This window comes from Pyrus communis, chromosome 2 (assembly GCF_041283825.1).
Source record: "Pyrus communis isolate YQ-2024b chromosome 2, ASM4128382v1, whole genome shotgun sequence".
Lineage (NCBI taxonomy): Eukaryota > Viridiplantae > Streptophyta > Magnoliopsida > Rosales > Rosaceae > Pyrus > Pyrus communis.
Window position 1 is genome coordinate 5,194,719 of NC_142566.1, and position 17,930 is coordinate 5,212,648.

At 36.7% G+C, this 17,930-nt stretch overlaps 2 protein-coding genes across 2 annotated transcripts; both read left to right on the top strand.

Annotated features, from left to right (window-relative positions):
- The first annotated feature begins 3,991 nt into the window (after positions 1–3,991).
- On the top strand, positions 3,992–14,307 carry LOC137747133 (cell division control protein 2 homolog). The gene is made up of 10 exons (XM_068487156.2): positions 3,992–4,065; positions 9,890–10,119; positions 10,553–10,595; positions 10,695–10,879; positions 11,814–11,934; positions 12,391–12,564; positions 12,835–12,998; positions 13,154–13,241; positions 13,341–13,394; positions 13,934–14,307. Exons 3-10 carry the CDS (start codon positions 10,587–10,589, stop codon positions 14,021–14,023), a joined length of 885 nt encoding a protein of 294 aa, XP_068343257.1. The 5' UTR covers positions 3,992–4,065; positions 9,890–10,119; positions 10,553–10,586; the 3' UTR covers positions 14,024–14,307.
- Positions 14,308–16,181: 1,874 nt separating this feature from the next.
- On the top strand, positions 16,182–17,283 carry LOC137746425 (uncharacterized). Its single transcript, XM_068486445.2, has 4 exons — positions 16,182–16,445; positions 16,615–16,725; positions 16,849–16,929; positions 17,061–17,283. Exons 1-4 carry the CDS (start codon positions 16,224–16,226, stop codon positions 17,133–17,135), a joined length of 489 nt encoding a protein of 162 aa, XP_068342546.2. The 5' UTR covers positions 16,182–16,223; the 3' UTR covers positions 17,136–17,283.
- The last annotated feature ends 647 nt before the right edge of the window (positions 17,284–17,930 follow it).

The following is a 17,930-nucleotide window of genomic DNA, read 5'->3' on the forward strand; positions in this document are numbered from 1 at the left end:
TTAGTCATCATAAAACCCAAAGTTGTGTAGGAATGACACACCATCAATACTACCAACACGTGTAGGTATGAGATCGGTATCTTTTTTATATATCTTGGCATCTCTTTTTGTATCGAGCAGGAATGAGTCACATTCAATTTCATTCTCTTTTAGGCAACACGATCATTTAAACTATTCGATTCAACTGTTTCTAGATTGAGCCCACATGTATTCAATCTCTTCTTTCAGATATGTAATAAACTAGGTCTAGGGCCATAAAGAGATACAATTCGATCAAATCCTACAATAGGTAACTGATGAGTCGATATTATACTATATATTTTACCCTAATCTTAGTATTAATTTATTGGTTAATTTGGTAGAATTTTGATACTTTGAATTATATTTTGGACATTCGACTTCCTCTTTAGCAAAAAGTATTCAAACGGATGAATTTTGGAGTGATTCTAATTAGAGGATGTTTGTTAGTCTTTCAACGTGTTGGTGTCAAAGTTTCAGACTTTTATATCAAGCGGTTTAATTATGGCAATGAAATAAAGAAGCAGCGCGCAGTGTTGTCAAAGTGACGTTTTGGGCTTTTTGGCATCCAAGATGATGTCTTTTGGGTTCGAGTCCTTCTGCAATTATGTTCGGGGAATCTTAAGCTTTGGGCCTGTTTTGGTGCCCTGAAGATCCAAAAACGTGGGATTCTTTATGGCTGGGCAGCCCAAAGTTAGATTAGGAATGTATTTTCTAGTTATCTTATTTTATTATGTTTCCTAGTTTTTAGAAGATCTTTTCTAGTAGTCTAAATAAGGCTATTTAGCCATTACGGTTAGAGGGAGAGATGCATTATTTTGAAGAATTTCAGACTTTTTAACTGCGAGGTGTTTTCAATCCTTTTTCTAGTTAATGATATTTTCTTTAGTTTTTATTATGATTATGTGTAACTAATTCCTATTGCTAGGGCGAAGTCATGAGCCTTAGCATGCATTTGTGATTTTTTTTTAATTTGCTTATGAATGGATGCATGCTTGCTTTGAATTATTAATCACCACAATTAAACTATCCAATTGTCTTAGTGATTTGCGAGCATTAAGGTATCTAGACAAGTAATTTGATGCAATTTTTGTTGAAACACCACCTTGAAATTGAGGAGGGCTTCTTGTGATTAGTAATTGTAAGTTCACTTAGGGCAAACATCACACTCTTAAGGGTTGCATGGTTTTTCAAAGGGTTTTCACAAAGTTTAATAAGTCTTGCATGTTTATATTTGATCTGAACATCACAGACGGATTGTATGTTAGATATACGTTTTTACTTGAACATCACGAGGAACATATGCATTAGGAAAATTGGTAAAATTGCATAGGATTGTTAGTGATGACGGCAAAACCCTAGTATTTAAATTGCTTTCCAAAAACGTTTTCTTTTGCTTTCTTTACTTTGCCAATTATTTAATTATTTTTATTTAAATTTGTTTTTATTATTTTAAATTTCAAAATCAACCTTTTCAAAACTTTGTTTCAAATAATTAGCTACAAATTATTCATTCAATCCATGTGGAAAACGACCTTATTTGAGCTGATATACAACGATAACCTTGTACTCTTGCAAGTATTTTTTAGTGGTTTTATCCCTACTTTTACAGGTGGTAAAAATCCTATCAATAATCGAGTAAGAAGTGGTCCCCATTGTTGATTAACCAAGCATAGTCATTCCTAAAAACACTTATTGGCGGTGATCACCCAATGCGGATTAACCATGTGTGATCACTCCTAAACTACGTATAGCAATACCTAGGTAACGAGGATCGCCTAATGCAAATTAACCAGGTGCAACCCTAGGGTTGTCTAACGTGGATTAACCAGGCGTAATCGATAAATAGTATGGTTCTTCAATGCGGATTAACAAGGGGGGACTATCCATGTACCACTGCTACGTGGTGCAGATTTTGATGCTGCATTACCCCATTACACTGGGTTAGTGGTCCTTTACTAGCCCTCTCAATTCACAATCATTTGAAACATAGCATAGATATATTTTTTGATAACATTATCGGGTAAACATGTCATAGTAGCACCCATTATCATAAAATCATTTGTAAACCCATGTTGTACCACATAGTATATAACAAGGAAGTTTCACAGGTAATAACCATATTACATAATATTAAAGTCACTCACCTGGAGTTCTTTGCATTTTTAGGTTCATTGCTCCAAGGACCCTAACACATTATATAAAACCCCACTTAGGAAACTTAGTATGATCAGAACGTAAAATGAGGCAAAGTGTTACTTGCACGTAAATCGAGATGCACATCAACCGGGAATGACATGTCATTGTGATGAACCAACTAAGCTCCATCAAGTCTCAACAACATTATATAAGTAAATGACACACTACAATAATTTGGGCACGTTGACAAAAAAGTCAACCGTCGGTCAAAGCAGGCACTAGTAATGTCAACAATACAAGGTTATTCAATCCAGAAGATCCAAACACCACATGTTCCAATCCTTAAATTTCTATGGGCCTCATTATGCTTCCGAACACAACGTATTACAAATTGTCAACGATCCAATGATTGGATCCCCTCCAATCATACAAAAGAGTGGTGGTCCAATTTGATCACCGCACCAAACAATTGAATCTTAAGAAACCAAGCTAGACACAAGTTCACAAGGTCACTAGAAGGTTTCTGGTACTCAGACAACACCTAAGGGCTGCTCACACGCACTGCCACATGGAACGGTAGCCTTAGTGGAGGGTTTGAGAAATTTGAATTTTCAGCCCTAGCTGAATGAGCTTCAAATTCACATGGTAGATAGACCTCGATGAACGGATATTTTAGCCTGAAACTGGCCAAAATCATCGGAGAAAACCAGATTTCTAGGGTTCTAAACACCTAAATCTAAAACAACCAATGCACAAACCAAGCATACCAACTTGAAGATCATGAAGAGTAGATGATGTTTCTTACCTCACTCGACCAAAATGGTTGCCGGAATCATGGGAGATATGATAACATTGCTGAAAAACCCTCGGGACTTTGTGGCTTCGACCTAAAAAACGTGTTAGAAAATGAAAAATCTAACACCACCAAGATGTTGGGTTCATTGAGAGCTTTCTATAGATACCAAAATCACCCAAAACGGAGATCGGATGGAGGAAAAAAGACCATGTCAAGCAACGGGGTCGGTGACTTGATCGCCAACTGCTTTATTTATAGCACTCTAGCCAATTACTGAATTGCCTTTCTACTTAAAACTCTTCTAACTTCTTCTTTTAATCCGTAATCAAGATCAATTTGGGCCTATGCCCTTGTGGAATTGAGCTCTACCTAACCAACTCAAGAGTTAACCAAAAAGATGGAGAAACATTTGAAATTATCCTAATACCCCTAACTTCACTTTTGTCAAAATTGGAGAATTTAACGAAATAATTTCAATTAAATTTCCAATAGGTTGAGATATCCCAAATGTAGTCTTTGAAAATAGGTGTCTCAAATTAATGTGCTTCACAAATCTATAAAAAAATTTGTTATATAGTAATGTGGCACATACTGGGTCTCATCTGTCTAATTAAATATTGCCATGTGGATTAACAATATTTAAATAATAAAAAATAATTTTGATTTTTATATAAATGGAAAATGAAAAAAATCTTCTTCTTCACCACTCTCACTTAAACATGTGGTACTGCAGTGGCTTGGCGCCGGAGCGGTTGGGAGGCAACAGGAGAGATAGGTTGCTGGGATGGAGGCTGATCGGAGAGGGAAGAGACGGGGCTGCGACTGAGGATGGAGGTTGATCGGAAAGGGAAGAGACGGGGCTGTCATTGAAGGTTTCTTTTTCTACTATTTAAGTTTTAATTTTATTTTAGAGGTTTTAATTATATTAAAATAAATTATTTTTATTATTTAACTAATTTTAATTCACCTGATAATATTTAATTAAATTTGTGCAACTCAATCACGTGCTATATCAACACATAACAAAACTTTTAACAAAGTTTTGACAGAAAAAGCCCATTCATTTTCGACACTCATTTTCAAAGACTATCAACTTTACGTATCATCGTGATGTGGTTGATAATTATGGCAGATTAAGCCATAAAATCTCCATCGAAGAGCAAGAACGAAGAACAATGAATTTCAGAGTAGAGAGAAAGCGATATCTTGCAAATGTTGTTGTATTTACTGAATGAATACAATTGCTTACATTTTCAGTAATATATACCTATTTAAAGAAGCTAACCAAAACAAAACTTACAGCTGTCAAAACTTAATAACTAAGACAGCTAAACATCTTAACTGCCTAGCTAACTTATACAAAATATGACTAAAATACCCATGCACATATACTCGGTTAATACTCCCCCTCAATCTCAACTGGGATATCCCAGTCTGAGATTGGTACAATGATGAATAAACAAAGGACTGTGTAAACCTTTGGTCAAGACATCTGCAACCTGAGCTTCTGTAGGAATATATTGAACCTCTAGATCTCCCTTTTGGACCCTCTTACGAACAAAATGAAAATCAGTATCCAAGTGTTTAATCCGAGTATGAAAAAATGGATTAGAACATAAGGCTAACGTTGAAAGATTATCACAATGTAACAACGGTGCAGATGGAAGAAAAACATGAAGATCTTTGAGAACTGATCTAACCCAACCTACATCTGCAGCAGCATTAGCTAATGCCTTATACTCTGCCTCAGTAGAGCTGCGAGACACACTTCCTTGTTTCTTGGACTGCCATGATACAGGATTTGAACCAATAAAGACAATGTATCCTGTGGTGGACCTTCTGGTATTTATATCAGCAGCCCAGTCAGCATCACTATAAGCAAGCAATTCTATTTTTCCCTGAGCAGAATAAGTCAAACCACACTGCAATGTACCTTTAAGATATCGAAGAATTCTTTTAATCAAACAAAAATGTTCTTCAGTTGGAGTTGTCATAAATTGGCATGCATAATTGACTGCATAGGCAATATCAGGCCTAGTGAAGGTCAGATACTGTAATGCACCAACCATACTTCTGTACACTGTTGGATCAGCCATTGGTTGTCCTTCATCCTTCAATAACTGAGTGTGTGGCTTGCTCGGAGTTGAACAGGGTCTACAATGCATCATACCAGCCTTATTGCGAAGATCAGTAACATATTTAGACTGATTAATGAAAATGTCTCCATTGTCTCGGTAGGCAATCTGCAAACCCAAAAAATAGGTTAACCTCCCCATGTCTTTCATATCAAATACACTGGCTAAATCATCAATGACTTGCTGTATTAACTTGGAAGAAGACCCTATGATGATAATATCATCAACATACAATAGCAAGATCACTACATTAGAACCACTGATCTTCACAAACAAACTAGGATCAGAATGAGAAGATTGAAACCCCAAAGTAGGTAAATAGCTTGTAAACTTGGCATTCCATGCTCTGGGAGCCTGTTTAAGTCCATAGAGAGACTTAAGTAACTTGCAGACATGATTAGGATATAGAGAATCTTGAAAACCTTGAGGTTGTTTCATAAACACCTCTTCTTGTAATTCTCCATGAAGAAAGGCATTCTTCACATCTAATTGCCTTAAATCCCATTTGTTCATTGCTGCAAGTGACAAGACTAGCCTTACTGTTGTGTGTCTGACCACTGGACTAAATGTTTCTTCATAGTCCAGACCATGTTCTTGGCTAAAACCTTGAGCTACGAGCCTTGCCTTGTATCGGGACACCTTTCCATCTTGATCCTTCTTAAGCTTGTACACCCACTTGCTGCCTATAACATTTCTGTTTTGTGGAACTGGTACTAATTCCCAAGTACCTTGTTTCTGCAAAGCTTCAAATTCTTCCTTCATTGCATTTCTCCAGTGCACAGAGGTAATATCTTGCTTGTAATGAGTTGGTTCTGAAGACTCATGAATATCCAATATAGCAGTAAAACCACTAAACATAATATCATCATCAGATGATAAAGAAGAACCCGGAGTCATGGATACAGAAGCACAATAACCAGAATAATCTTTCCTTTGTAAAACTCCACTTTTTAACCTTGTAATCATATTATGCTCAGAAGGCACATTAATTACATCAGTATGAATCACAGGATCATTTACATCATGAAGAGAAACTGAAGATGTACCAGCCACAACATCAGGAGAAACAGATGAAATATCAACCATATTGTTAGATGTAGAACAATCATTTGGAGATAGATCTTCAGAGTTAGAAGTTACCTGAATTTGGGAAGGGTTATGGACAGGCAACCTTGGAGAGGAAGGAGTTGGATGTAGAGTAGTAGCTTGTAATGGTAACAATCCTGAACCTGATGCTGTACCAGAAGACTGTGAAGAAACAGAATGCAGCTCCATGTCTGGATTATTGACCACATCATTCACCCCATGTTGCTCAGATTCATGGGACAATACAACCGAAACACCTCTAGGTAACTCTCTTTGTGGTGTTGAAGTAGACACAGATTGAGGAATATGTATGGATTGGGATGTCTTAAAAGGAAATACATGTTCATCATGAATGACATGCCGAGACAACAATAACCTTTTGGTAGGTATATGAAAACACAATACTCCTTTGTAACCTACTGAATATCCCAAAAATACACATTCATCACTTCGTGCTTGTAGCTTATTAACATTATAAGGTCTCAAATAAGGAAAGACTGCAGAACCAAAGACCTTTAAAGACCCCAAAGAAGGTGATTGTCCAAACAACTTCATATAGGGTGATATCATTTCTAAATTCTGACTAGGCATTCTATTTATCAAGAATACTGCATGACTACACGCATGAAACCAGAACTGTTGAGGTAAATAAGCTGCACTCAGTAATGTCACAGTAGTTTCAACAAGATGTCTATTTTTCCTCTCAGCAAGACCATTCTGCTGAGGTGTATATGGATAAGAAACAAGATGCAAAATACCATTTGTTTCCAAGAAAGTCTTAAACACTTTACTCATGTACTCGCCTCCTCCGTCAGATTGTAAAGTCTTAATATTTGTTTTGAAATGATTCACAACAAAGGCATGAAATTTCACAAATACAGTGTACACATCAGACTTATTAACAAGTGGGAAGATCCAAGTAAACCTTGTGCATTCATCAACAAAAATTACATAATATCGGTAACCTTCCACAGAAACAGTAGGTGAAGGTCCCTAGACATCAATATGCACTTTTTCAAAAGGAATACTTGACTTATTACACTTGGAAGGAAATGGTTGTCTAGACATCTTACCCCTAATACAAGCTGAGCACAACTGAGGACATTTATCTAAAGAAACAGAAATCTGAGAGTCTTGAAGCATTTTTAATTGAACCTCATTGGTAAGATGCCCAAGTCTATGATGCCAGATAGATGTCTTGACAAGTTGCCCCAACAAAGCGTGAGGTGTATTATTCATTAGCTGAGAATATTTGTAGAAGTGCTGCTGAGGAATGTAATACAAGCCACTACTACTACTCCTTCCTTTCATGAGGATTTTCTTGGTTGCCTTGTCCTGCACCCAAAAACCAAATCCATCAAGTATAACATAGCAATGATTATCCTTGCATAGTCTATAAACTGATAATAAACTAGCTGCTAACTGTGGAACATGTAACACCATTTGAAGAGTTAAAGATTTAGAAGAGGTTAAAAGAGAACCCAAACCAGTGTTAGCAACGGGAAGTCCCTCTCCATTGCCAACTGTAATCCTGTCATTGCCCTCAAAAGGTGTCACAAGTGTCAAATTATCAAGGTCAGCAGTCATATGGTGAATAGCTCTTGTATCTAACACCCAATTTGGCTGTGAAGAAGACACGAAATTCTGCTGAGCTTGGGCAGTAAGTGCAGTCAAAGAAGGAGATGGTTGATCACCTTGGTATGCATAATTGCCTCTGTGATAACAGTTGAGAGCAGTATGGCCTTTCTTGCCACAAATTTGACATGCCATAACTGGAGGAGCGCAACTGGAACTTGCATCATACCTTGAGTAACAATTAGGAGCAGTATGACCTCGTTTATGACAAATCTGACATTCAGGAATCAGTGTTGGTTTGGAACCAGTATTGCCATTCCAATTCTGCCAAGTTGAACCACCTTTAGATCCAAAATTAGAGCTTCCATTATTATTTGTGCTTCCAGCAAAGAAATTTGAATTCCCTGAAAACCTGCCATTATTGTTCCCATTATACCTAGGCCTGTTGTTAACCCTTCCATTGTTACCTCCATAATTCTGATAGCTCCTGTTATTCTGAGAATTTGCATTATTTTGTTGATGAAACTGCGGAAGATAAGCCTGAGACACAAGTTCCCCAGTTGACCTTTGAGTATTATTCTGAGAATTAGCATTAGCACCACTAACAAAACCATAACCACCAGAAAATTGTTGAGCCGATCTTTGACTCTGTGAAGAATTAGCATTTGAAGATTCACCATGGCAATACATGCCCGACATAGGAAAATTCATTGTAGATTGGGAATCTTCAGCAGTCCTCTCTGCGGCCAATAATTGAGCTTGAAACTCTTTAAGAGAAATAGGAGTTTCATGAGCCACAATCACAGTACGGATCATGTTAAATTCTGCTGGCAATCCAGCCAAAGCAGCAACAATAAGATCATTTTCAGATACAACTTCTCCAGCAGCAAGAAGTTGATCCTTAAGAACCTTGATTCGCAACATGTATTTCTCAACACTATCCGAACCTTTCTTAATTGTCAGTAACTCAGTCTTGAGATGATTCACTCTTGCTCTCGAAATAGTAGTAAACCGATCTTGCAAATTCATCCAGGCTTCATGTGCAGTTCGACTACCAACAACGTATTCAACTGCTTCATCTCCCAAAGTAGCAAGCAATAGACTCACAAGAGCCCTATCTCTTTTAATCCACTCTTTATAAGCTGTTGTAACTTCAGTAGTGATACCATCGTCTTCAGTAAAGACAAACTTTGGTGGACATACAGAGGTACCATCAAAATGATCAAACAAATCATTTCCTTCAAGAACAGATCTAAACTGAAAGGACCACTTCACAAAATTATCCTCCTGGAGTCTAATGGTTAACATTCCAAGTAGACTTTCAACCTTCACCATATTCATTGCCATTACTCCAAAAATTGGAAGAACACAGTAATTTCAACTACAAAATCAACCGCAACAATCAAGAAGCAACAAGGAGCTTCGTGCTCAAGAAACAACCAATACTGTGCAAATTGATAAAATCAAACAATTATAGGCTTCGTGCCCTAGAAATCAGCAACAATCAAGAAACAACAAGGAGCTTCGTGCTCAAATCAATCACCAGTAATCAAACAATTATAGGCTTCGTGCCCTAGAAATCAGCAACAATCAAGAAACAACAAGGAGCTTCGTGCTCTAGAAATCATCACATCAAGCCACACATCCATAATTCTTCGTGACGGCGAAGTAAGAATTCCACAATTATACGAAGAAACATCAAACCTGATATCGCAACAACGATCAAAGATCCCAATTTGAGCAGATCAAGATTCAGGGCACAACCAGCTCAGAGACGCCGCAGAAAAACCGTAAGCCTGATGAGCTAACCAGGATCCTCTTCACCGGTTTACTGAACCTCAGCTCTTGATACCATGATAATTATGGCAGATTAAGCCATAAAATCTCCATCGAAGAGCAAGAACGAAGAACAATGAATTTCAGAGTAGAGAGAAAGCGATATCTTGCAAATGTTGTTGTATTTACTGAATGAATACAATTGCTTACATTTTCAGTAATATATACCTATTTAAAGAAGCTAACCAAAACAAAACTTACAGCTGTCAAAACTTAATAACTAAGACAGCTAAACATCTTAACTGCCTAGCTAACTTATACAAAATATGACTAAAATACCCATGCACATATACTCGGTTAATAGTGGTTAACCGATTTTAAAAATTATTTGTGATAAAAATTCAAAAAGAAATTAAAATAATAAAATCTAGAGTTTGAAGTAGTGGTGGAACCCAAACCCAAAGGAGTATTGCCGAGCAATTAGGGCTCTCTTACCTCCTCCTGCTCCATTCTCTGCAGTGAGGACTAGCACACAGGCGCAGAGAAGGAGACAGAGGAATCGAAGTCTTAGGGTTTCAGAGGAGGATCCGTCCCGTAAGTGCTTATTTCTACTTACTCTTTTGCTTCTTCAAATTGCTTGCTTCCGTAACGTGGATGTTTAAATCTGTAAATCGAGCTCACTGACCATCGCTAGTCACTGATTTGTTGCGTTTTTACTGATGATTGAGTTTTGAGATATGGTGGGTTGATCTAATGGCTGTAATGCAATGTATGTTCAGTGAATTTGAGTAGGAAGGAATTGTGAAGAAATGGATAAGTTCTGTAGTGGTTGATTTGATAGTTGATTTGTTGTGTAATGGGCAGTGAAGTAACAGGGATTTTACGGTGCGAATGGCGGTGTTTGAGAAATGATATGGGTCTGTAAGATGAAAGTGTGGGTTATAGCAAGTTTTAGTGAACTAGGATGGTTTGATTATGTTTAATTGAAAGTTACAATTGATACGGGTACTTTCGCTGTTTCCTTTAGGTTTTGAAGGCTTGGATTTTAGCAGAGAGATTGGATGGACCAGGTTAGTGATGGTTGTGCCATTTTCTTGGCTTCTGATCTTTGATTGTTGTATTTTTGTATCGATAGATTTTCTCTGATTGTGATGTTTGCGGTTTTGTAGTACGTGAAAGTTGAGAAGATTGGTGAAGGAACTTATGGAGTGGTTTACAAGGCACGTGATCGTGTCACTAATGAGACTATAGCTTTGAAGAAAATTCGCTTGGAGCAGGAAGATGAGGGAGTGCCAAGCACTGCTATACGTGAGATTTCCCTCTTGAAAGAAATGCAGCATGGGAACATTGTCAGGTATTTATTAAATCCGTGTATTGGACTAATTTCATCAATTTAGTAGTTTATGAGATAATTTTTGGAGTTTTAGAACAGGTGCATAGTTTCCTCACTGATCAAGAGATTGATGATTTTCCCAATCTACAGCTTGAATTTACATGTTTGGGCATTCAGGTTTTCTGAATCATAGAACTTCTAAAGGCATTACCTGTTGTTGAGGAGATGAAAAGTAGACTTTGATCTCAAGTTAATATTTTATTTTTAGACCATATTTGATTTTTAGTTGTATCATGTTCTTCTTCCTATTTGTATTCTGTTCTTAATGGAAACTTAAACAACTCAATCTTTTTTTTTTAAAGGATACGATTATACTGAAAACAAAGAAAAGATACTGAGAGGCTTGTATAAGACCATCCTGAGCAAAAAAACCACTACAGCTCAGGAAAAAACTAACAGCTCCATATAGCTGACAAAAGAAAAAAGATGAACCAGAAAATAGTTGCCTTCCAATCTAGCAAAATAAGGAGAACGAAATTCCTCAAAACTGTGGGCAAACCGATGCCCACAACACAGACAAAAACTGAACTCTATCCCAAACATTCTCAAAACCGGAGAATATAGCATGACTGACCTTGATAACCACCGTTCTTCTACTTTGCTCTGAGCATGTTGTTTTCCTGGATCATCTGAACTTGACCAGGAAACAAGCATTTCTTTCAGTGTCTAACTAATGCGTGATTTTACAGCATGGCCCCCAAAAAATAAAATAGCAACGTGGGTCCTCCTAGAAATGTTTAAAACAAAATCCTTCTGTTAAGTGGAAGACAAACTATACTGTTTAAAAAAAAAAAAATTGATCTAGTTTTGTAGACACATATCATCTTTCCTTAAAGCTTGGTTGTGTTGCAAAATGATTTATATATTATAAATACTTATGGATATTGCTTGACAGGTTACAGGATGTAGTGCACAGTGAGAAGCGCTTGTATCTGGTTTTTGAGTACCTGGACTTGGATCTGAAGAAGCATATGGATTCTACTCCTGAATTTGCAAAGGACCTTCGCCAAATAAAAGTGTGTCCCTCTGCACATTGGAAGTTCGGGCATTCTTTGATATAGAAACTTTTACTTTTAGAAACCTTTAAATGACATGGTGTCCATTGAGTAGTTATGTGGTCAGAAAATTATGGTATTTCATCTCAGGTGCAGTGTTCTATTTTTGTTTTAAGAAATTTAGCTTTACTAAATAAATATTAGGCTATCATCTGGAAGCTTTGTATTTAGTTCCTTCTATTACATTTTTCATTCATTTACCTGTGCAATTCTTCTCTTAGTTTGCGAAGCAGATTTCAAGTCCTTATGGCCCAAGTAGTGTGATGCTTGTGATCCTTAATTCTAGTTTCTACTGAGGTTACCTTACATCAGTCTTGGAGTTTTCTTGTGTTACGTAATCTATCCCGATTTTGACAATAAACTATTGAATTACTACACTTACAATGGAATTTAATTGGTCATGTCCTCTTTCTGCAGCTGTTTCTTTACCAGATTCTCAGAGGCATTGCTTACTGTCATTCACATAGGGTTCTTCATAGAGATCTTAAACCCCAGAATCTGCTGATAGATCGTCGTACCAATGCACTAAAGCTTGCAGATTTTGGACTGGCTAGAGCATTTGGTATTCCTGTTAGGACGTTTACTCATGAGGTCTGAATGCGTCTCTAGTAGATCTTGACATTTCGCTGTTGCTGTAAAATTCAGATTATTTTTCTTTTCTTAGCAATTGAAGGTGACAAAAAAAAAGAAAGATGTGGCAGTTAGTAACAGTAATATGATGCAGTCACATGTACTGAAATTAAACTTTCTAACAGCAACATTTCGGTTGTTTGATATGTTAACAACTGAGAGCTATTGGGGTGTGTGGGTGTGTGCTTTAATGTTAAAAAAAAGTGATTTATTTATGGTGGTTCGGCATAGGTGGTGACCCTCTGGTACAGAGCGCCAGAGATACTGCTTGGTTCTCGCCATTACTCCACTCCAGTTGACGTGTGGTCAGTGGGTTGTATATTTGCTGAGATGGTAAACCAACGGCCTTTATTTCCTGGGGACTCTGAGATTGATGAATTGTTCAAGATATTTAGGTGAAAGATTCCCAACCAAATCTCTATGCTTTTGTTTCCTTATTTTTTCCCTTTTCATGGAAGTCATATGCATCCAAATGTTTGTAAACCATATAATGTATTGCATCATCCTCAATAGATCCTATCCTACTCACACTGTTGCTTTTCATATGAAGAATCATGGGTACTCCGACTGAGGATACATGGCCTGGAGTGAATTCTTTGCCTGATTTTAAATCTTCCTTTCCGAAGTGGGGTGCTAAGGTAATAAAACTTTATGTGTGTTGCTATCTACTCCCATTATAAAAATCATCAACCTATGTGCTATTGATAATATTAAGTAAAGCATCCTTTACTTTGTAGGAGTTGGCAAGTGTAGTTCCAAATCTTGATTCAGCTGGTGTCGATCTTCTCTCAGTAAGTTCAGATTCAATTTCTGCACCTCATTTGGGAAAAGTTGTTCATATACGTACACCAACACTGTGATTCAATTGTGGGTATTAATACAAGTGCCTAGCTGATCCCGCAAAGGTGTTAGTAATAACATATGGGCGGAGTACTAGAGTAGAACTTGAAAAAGGAAAAGAAACAAAAAAGGGTTCCTGGACTTTGATATAGCCTGGAAGCAACTGCATATGGGTGTTTTTTGTTGTCCATTGTTCGTTCTACATGATAATTTGTTATTTTCTTTTAATGAGTCATTTTTGTTGTCCATTGTTCATTCTACATGAAAATATCTCATTTTCTTTTAATGAGCCGAATCCTGCAACATGACAACTTGAGGAGTTAGAAGGATTTGTCAATCTCTAAAGTTTTAACGAGTCCAGTCCACATGACATCCAGAAAATTCGAAAGGCCTTGATAGGGGAAGAAAATGAATGATAAACACAAATAAAAGAATATATTTTGCAGTGTCGTTTTTATATCGTTGAAGTACTTTGTTTTTTATGTTCCAGAAAATGCTCTGCTTGGATCCCAGCAAAAGGATTACGGCCAGGAGTGCTCTTGAGCATGAGTACTTCAAAGATATTGCGTTTGTACCCTAATGCTCCCATCTTCACTTCCTGGCAGAGAATGTTTATACTATAGTGTAGCATCCTATGAACTTTGTTTGAATGAGAATTTGTGTGTTTGTGATTTTTCCTCCTCATTCCTCAGACATAGTTCCGATTCGTTGATTTCCCTTCAGCTCCTGCCCTCAAGTTTCTTTCCTGTACCTTCAACTTTTACTCTTCATGATATACAGCTTGTAATTGACGGTTCATGTCCTGTGAGAAACAATTTTCCTTCGAGGAATGTAAAAGATAGGTTTGCTTCGGAGCTGTTCTCATTTCACTTGTTCAACGGAAATGATGCGATCTCATTTTCATCTTCCTACCGAAGCAGGTTGACCCTAATTTTGGCAGGAGTTCTTCCTGGGTGTTATTTGTTGAGAAATTGTTATGATTGATAGCTAAATGTGTGCCCTGTTATGTTGTCAAATGAGATAGGAACGCTTCGATTTTGGAATTACTTGCTTCTCAAGTTATCTCACTGGCTTGCTGCATTATAGCGAGGGTAATTAAGTTTTTCGATTCTGGCAAGCATGGCAGAATTTTATTTTTAATGTTTGGTTGGGAAATGATAATCACTCTTTTTCTTCCGCTAGACACATGCTTAGTCATGTATGTTTTTCCATTTGATTGTTCAATTTGGTGATTAGAAATAAAGAAGGGTATGCAGGAGAAAGAACAATGGTGTGATTATCAATGGGAGGGGATTTTCACTTTTTTTGGCCTCATAGACACCTATTTTTTGCCATCATTTTTTGACATCAGATTGAATAAATCAAATGAAGACTACTGACATGATTAATCACGGTGTGTGAGAGTCAAAGAATGACGTGTTTATTATTTTCCTTATCAATTTATCGTTTGCCATGAGTAAATGACCATTTTAACATAATGACTGCAAAGTGAACTTTTGTCATTGAACTGAGTCAATTGACTCTCAATAGTTGAAAGGGAAAAGCTGATTAAAAGAAGAAAAAAATGGAAATAATTTTAAGGTGTGACAACAGAGAGCCACTTACGTTTTAGCGATACTTTTTTTACTAGTAAGAGATCTTCAATTTGATTCTCGCCAAAAATGTATTCAAACAAAATTATATGGTAGGCTTGTTGGGTGGCTTAGTCCAATTTAAAGTTGACAGAGGAAAACATTGTTGTTCTGCCATATGGTGATGGTGTTGCTTCACACATCTCCTCGTTGCTTGAAGCAAATGTTGAGGCAGTGTTGCCATATTTTCCTTACAGTTGCCCACATTTAAAAATGAGATGGCGTCCACGTGTAAATTTGACACTTCAACTACCTATGTACGGAAAGAGATCATTTCCGGATCTCTTCCTTCAAAACCCATGGATCAAGTGATTTGGATCCTAAAAATTTGATTCAACGGCTAAAAACAGAGAAGTTAGTAAAAACTTTTAAAAGTTATAATAATTTTTAGCCGTTGGATCAAATTTCAAAGGTCTAGATTACTTAATCCGTGAGTTTTAAAGGATGATATCTAGAGAGGATCTCTTTCCCAAAAATAAAGGAAATATGATCGCTAAGGTTGTAAAATGAAGAGAAACTTTTATGGGGATGTGACAATGTGGCAGTGGTAGTGACACCACGGCTTGATAAAAAGATGACACGTGTACAAGTTTAATTACATACCGCGGGCATGAACATTTTTTATTAGGGTAATGGTTTTCATTGTATACTCTTCTGCTGCACCTTTTCCCTTTTTTATGTAATTAATTCTTATTTGATTTATCCAATCGAATCGAAGGTTAGAAAAATCATTAGAGTCGGTCAATTCTCTTTCAGTCAAACAATAAAGTGCTTATTATCGTTATTGTACGGATTGGGCTTAGATAATGATGGGAGTCCATAGACTTGGAGTAAATTGATAAATAGAAGTCAAAACATTTAAAGGGTATGATTGTTAAGTTAGGCAAATATATAAACATGTTTACATAAGAAAATATACAATTCATCTTGTCTTTGCTTCGATTGAGAATGATGTCGTCGAAAGAAAGCAAGAGAAGAGAAGGCCTACCAGAAAAGGAAGGGGAGAGACAAGTTTGAAGCAAAACCAAATGCAACACGCGTATGGATGTAGAATGTTATATATACGTGGTGGGGTTTTTCATTGGTGGAAGCAGATAGAGATAAAAGGCCAACTAGATTTGGAACTTGTTGGAGTGACAAACAATTCAAATGCAGAAAATGAAGAGCCTTGGAAGTAATTCCATTTCCAATAGTAGTGGGAGGCTGTCAACGGAGGAGAACGACGATGAGGAGATTTCGAGGTTGGCAATATCGGCATACCACGCTAAAGAGGAAGAGATCGAGAGGAAGAAGATGGAGGTTAAGGAGAAAGTTGAACTTCAGTTGGGTCGTGCTGGGGAAGAAACTAGGCGTCTCGCGCAGATTTGGGAAGTAAGTCCTATAAATTAACTCTACTGTTTATTATTTTTATATTTTATACCAAGCAACACTGGTATAAGTAGGAGAATGCTCTAAATTAATTAAGCTGCAAGTCTTGCATAACTCGATCGCTTGCTAATGAAGTTATGATATATATTGCGCAATCTTTCCAACCTAGTAGGAGCTGGAAGTGATGGGAGATCCCATGAGGAGGGAACTTGCAAATGTAAGGAAGAAAATCGACATGGCTAATCGAGAGCTGAAGCCGCTGGGACTGAGCTGCCAGAGGAAGGTGCAATCTAGCATTTTACACCAATATAAACATTCGATCAGGCATCTACTCTGCTGGCATTATATGTATATATTCTTGAAAATTAGAAGAAAAATAAACATCATTTTATCTGTCAATAAACAGGAAAAAGAATATCAAGAAGCCCTGGAAAGCTTCAATGAAAAGAACAAAGAAAAGGCTCGACTTGTAACCACACTTATGGAGGTAATTAAACATAATAACTAAATTATCATTAATTAATTGTCCAATCCTCAAATTTAACTATTTTTATAGGCATGGCCTTCTGCACTAATTGGAACTTGTTTACAATTTGTTGTAATCTGCTTAATTACCAGCTGTTGACCGAGAGTGAGAAGCTGAGGATGCAGAAGCTAGAGAAGCTGAGCAAGAACATAGAACCAACACTCTGAAATTTTCTATTTCAATTTGCATCTTTTCCAAAAAGATAATTATCAAAGTAAAAGATTAAAGACCGAAGAGGAACCTGCATTCAAAGTTTTATATTAAAACACCAATGCATGCAATTACTAATTTAAATACGACATGCATGATTTTGCAGCTTATATATTTCATCAACGTCAAATGTGATAGAGTCTAAATTCAGTAAGTTAAAATCATAAATTTACATGACGCGTACACATTAATGTATTAATAAAATTGACTAACGAGGAAGAATATACAAAACAAAGAATGATTTAATGACTTGTATGTATATGCACTTTGAGACATTAACAAAATTCATTCAATGATCAATTTATGTGAGAGCATATGACATCTTTTTGTATAAATAAACAATCTTTATGATTCTCTTATAAAAATCCCTGTAGTAAACCAACATTATCTCCTAATGTTAATATAAGTCAGTAGTCACTTAGTGCTACGGTTTAGTGGTATTCTTATTCACTTACAAGTGAGAGATCTTAGGTTCAATTCTCGCCAAAGGCGAAATCGAGTCACATTATTGCTAGCTCATTGTGAAACTAAGCTCATCATCTCCCCTTAATATAGATAATATTGTTTGTTCAAAAATAAAAAAAGTGAGTAATTACCGAACTCAAACATCTAGGCAAAGTACACTTACACTTTTGTCACATGTACTTCAAGGAATCCTAGTTGTACTCCAAGTCACTTGTATAAATTTATACTCTGATCAATACATCTACCAAGATACTCTCCGGATCTTTTTGGTGAAGATCCTAAGAATC

What these genes read in the sequence shown, in the direction of transcription:
- LOC137747133 (XM_068487156.2), top strand. An exon ending in CAGCATGGGAACATTGTCAG is followed by an intron (nt 10,880 to 11,813) that starts GTATTTATTAAA and finishes ATTGCTTGACAG; the next exon opens with GTTACAGGATGTAGTGCACA. An exon ending in GAATTGTTCAAGATATTTAG is followed by an intron (nt 12,999 to 13,153) that starts GTGAAAGATTCC and finishes TTTCATATGAAG; the next exon opens with AATCATGGGTACTCCGACTG.
- LOC137746425 (XM_068486445.2), top strand. Translation starts at nt 16,224, where the DNA reads ATGCAGAAAATGAAGAGCCTTGGAAGTAATTCCATTTCCAATAGTAGT. An exon ending in GTCTCGCGCAGATTTGGGAA is followed by an intron (nt 16,446 to 16,614) that starts GTAAGTCCTATA and finishes CCAACCTAGTAG; the next exon opens with GAGCTGGAAGTGATGGGAGA. An exon ending in GACTGAGCTGCCAGAGGAAG is followed by an intron (nt 16,726 to 16,848) that starts GTGCAATCTAGC and finishes GTCAATAAACAG; the next exon opens with GAAAAAGAATATCAAGAAGC.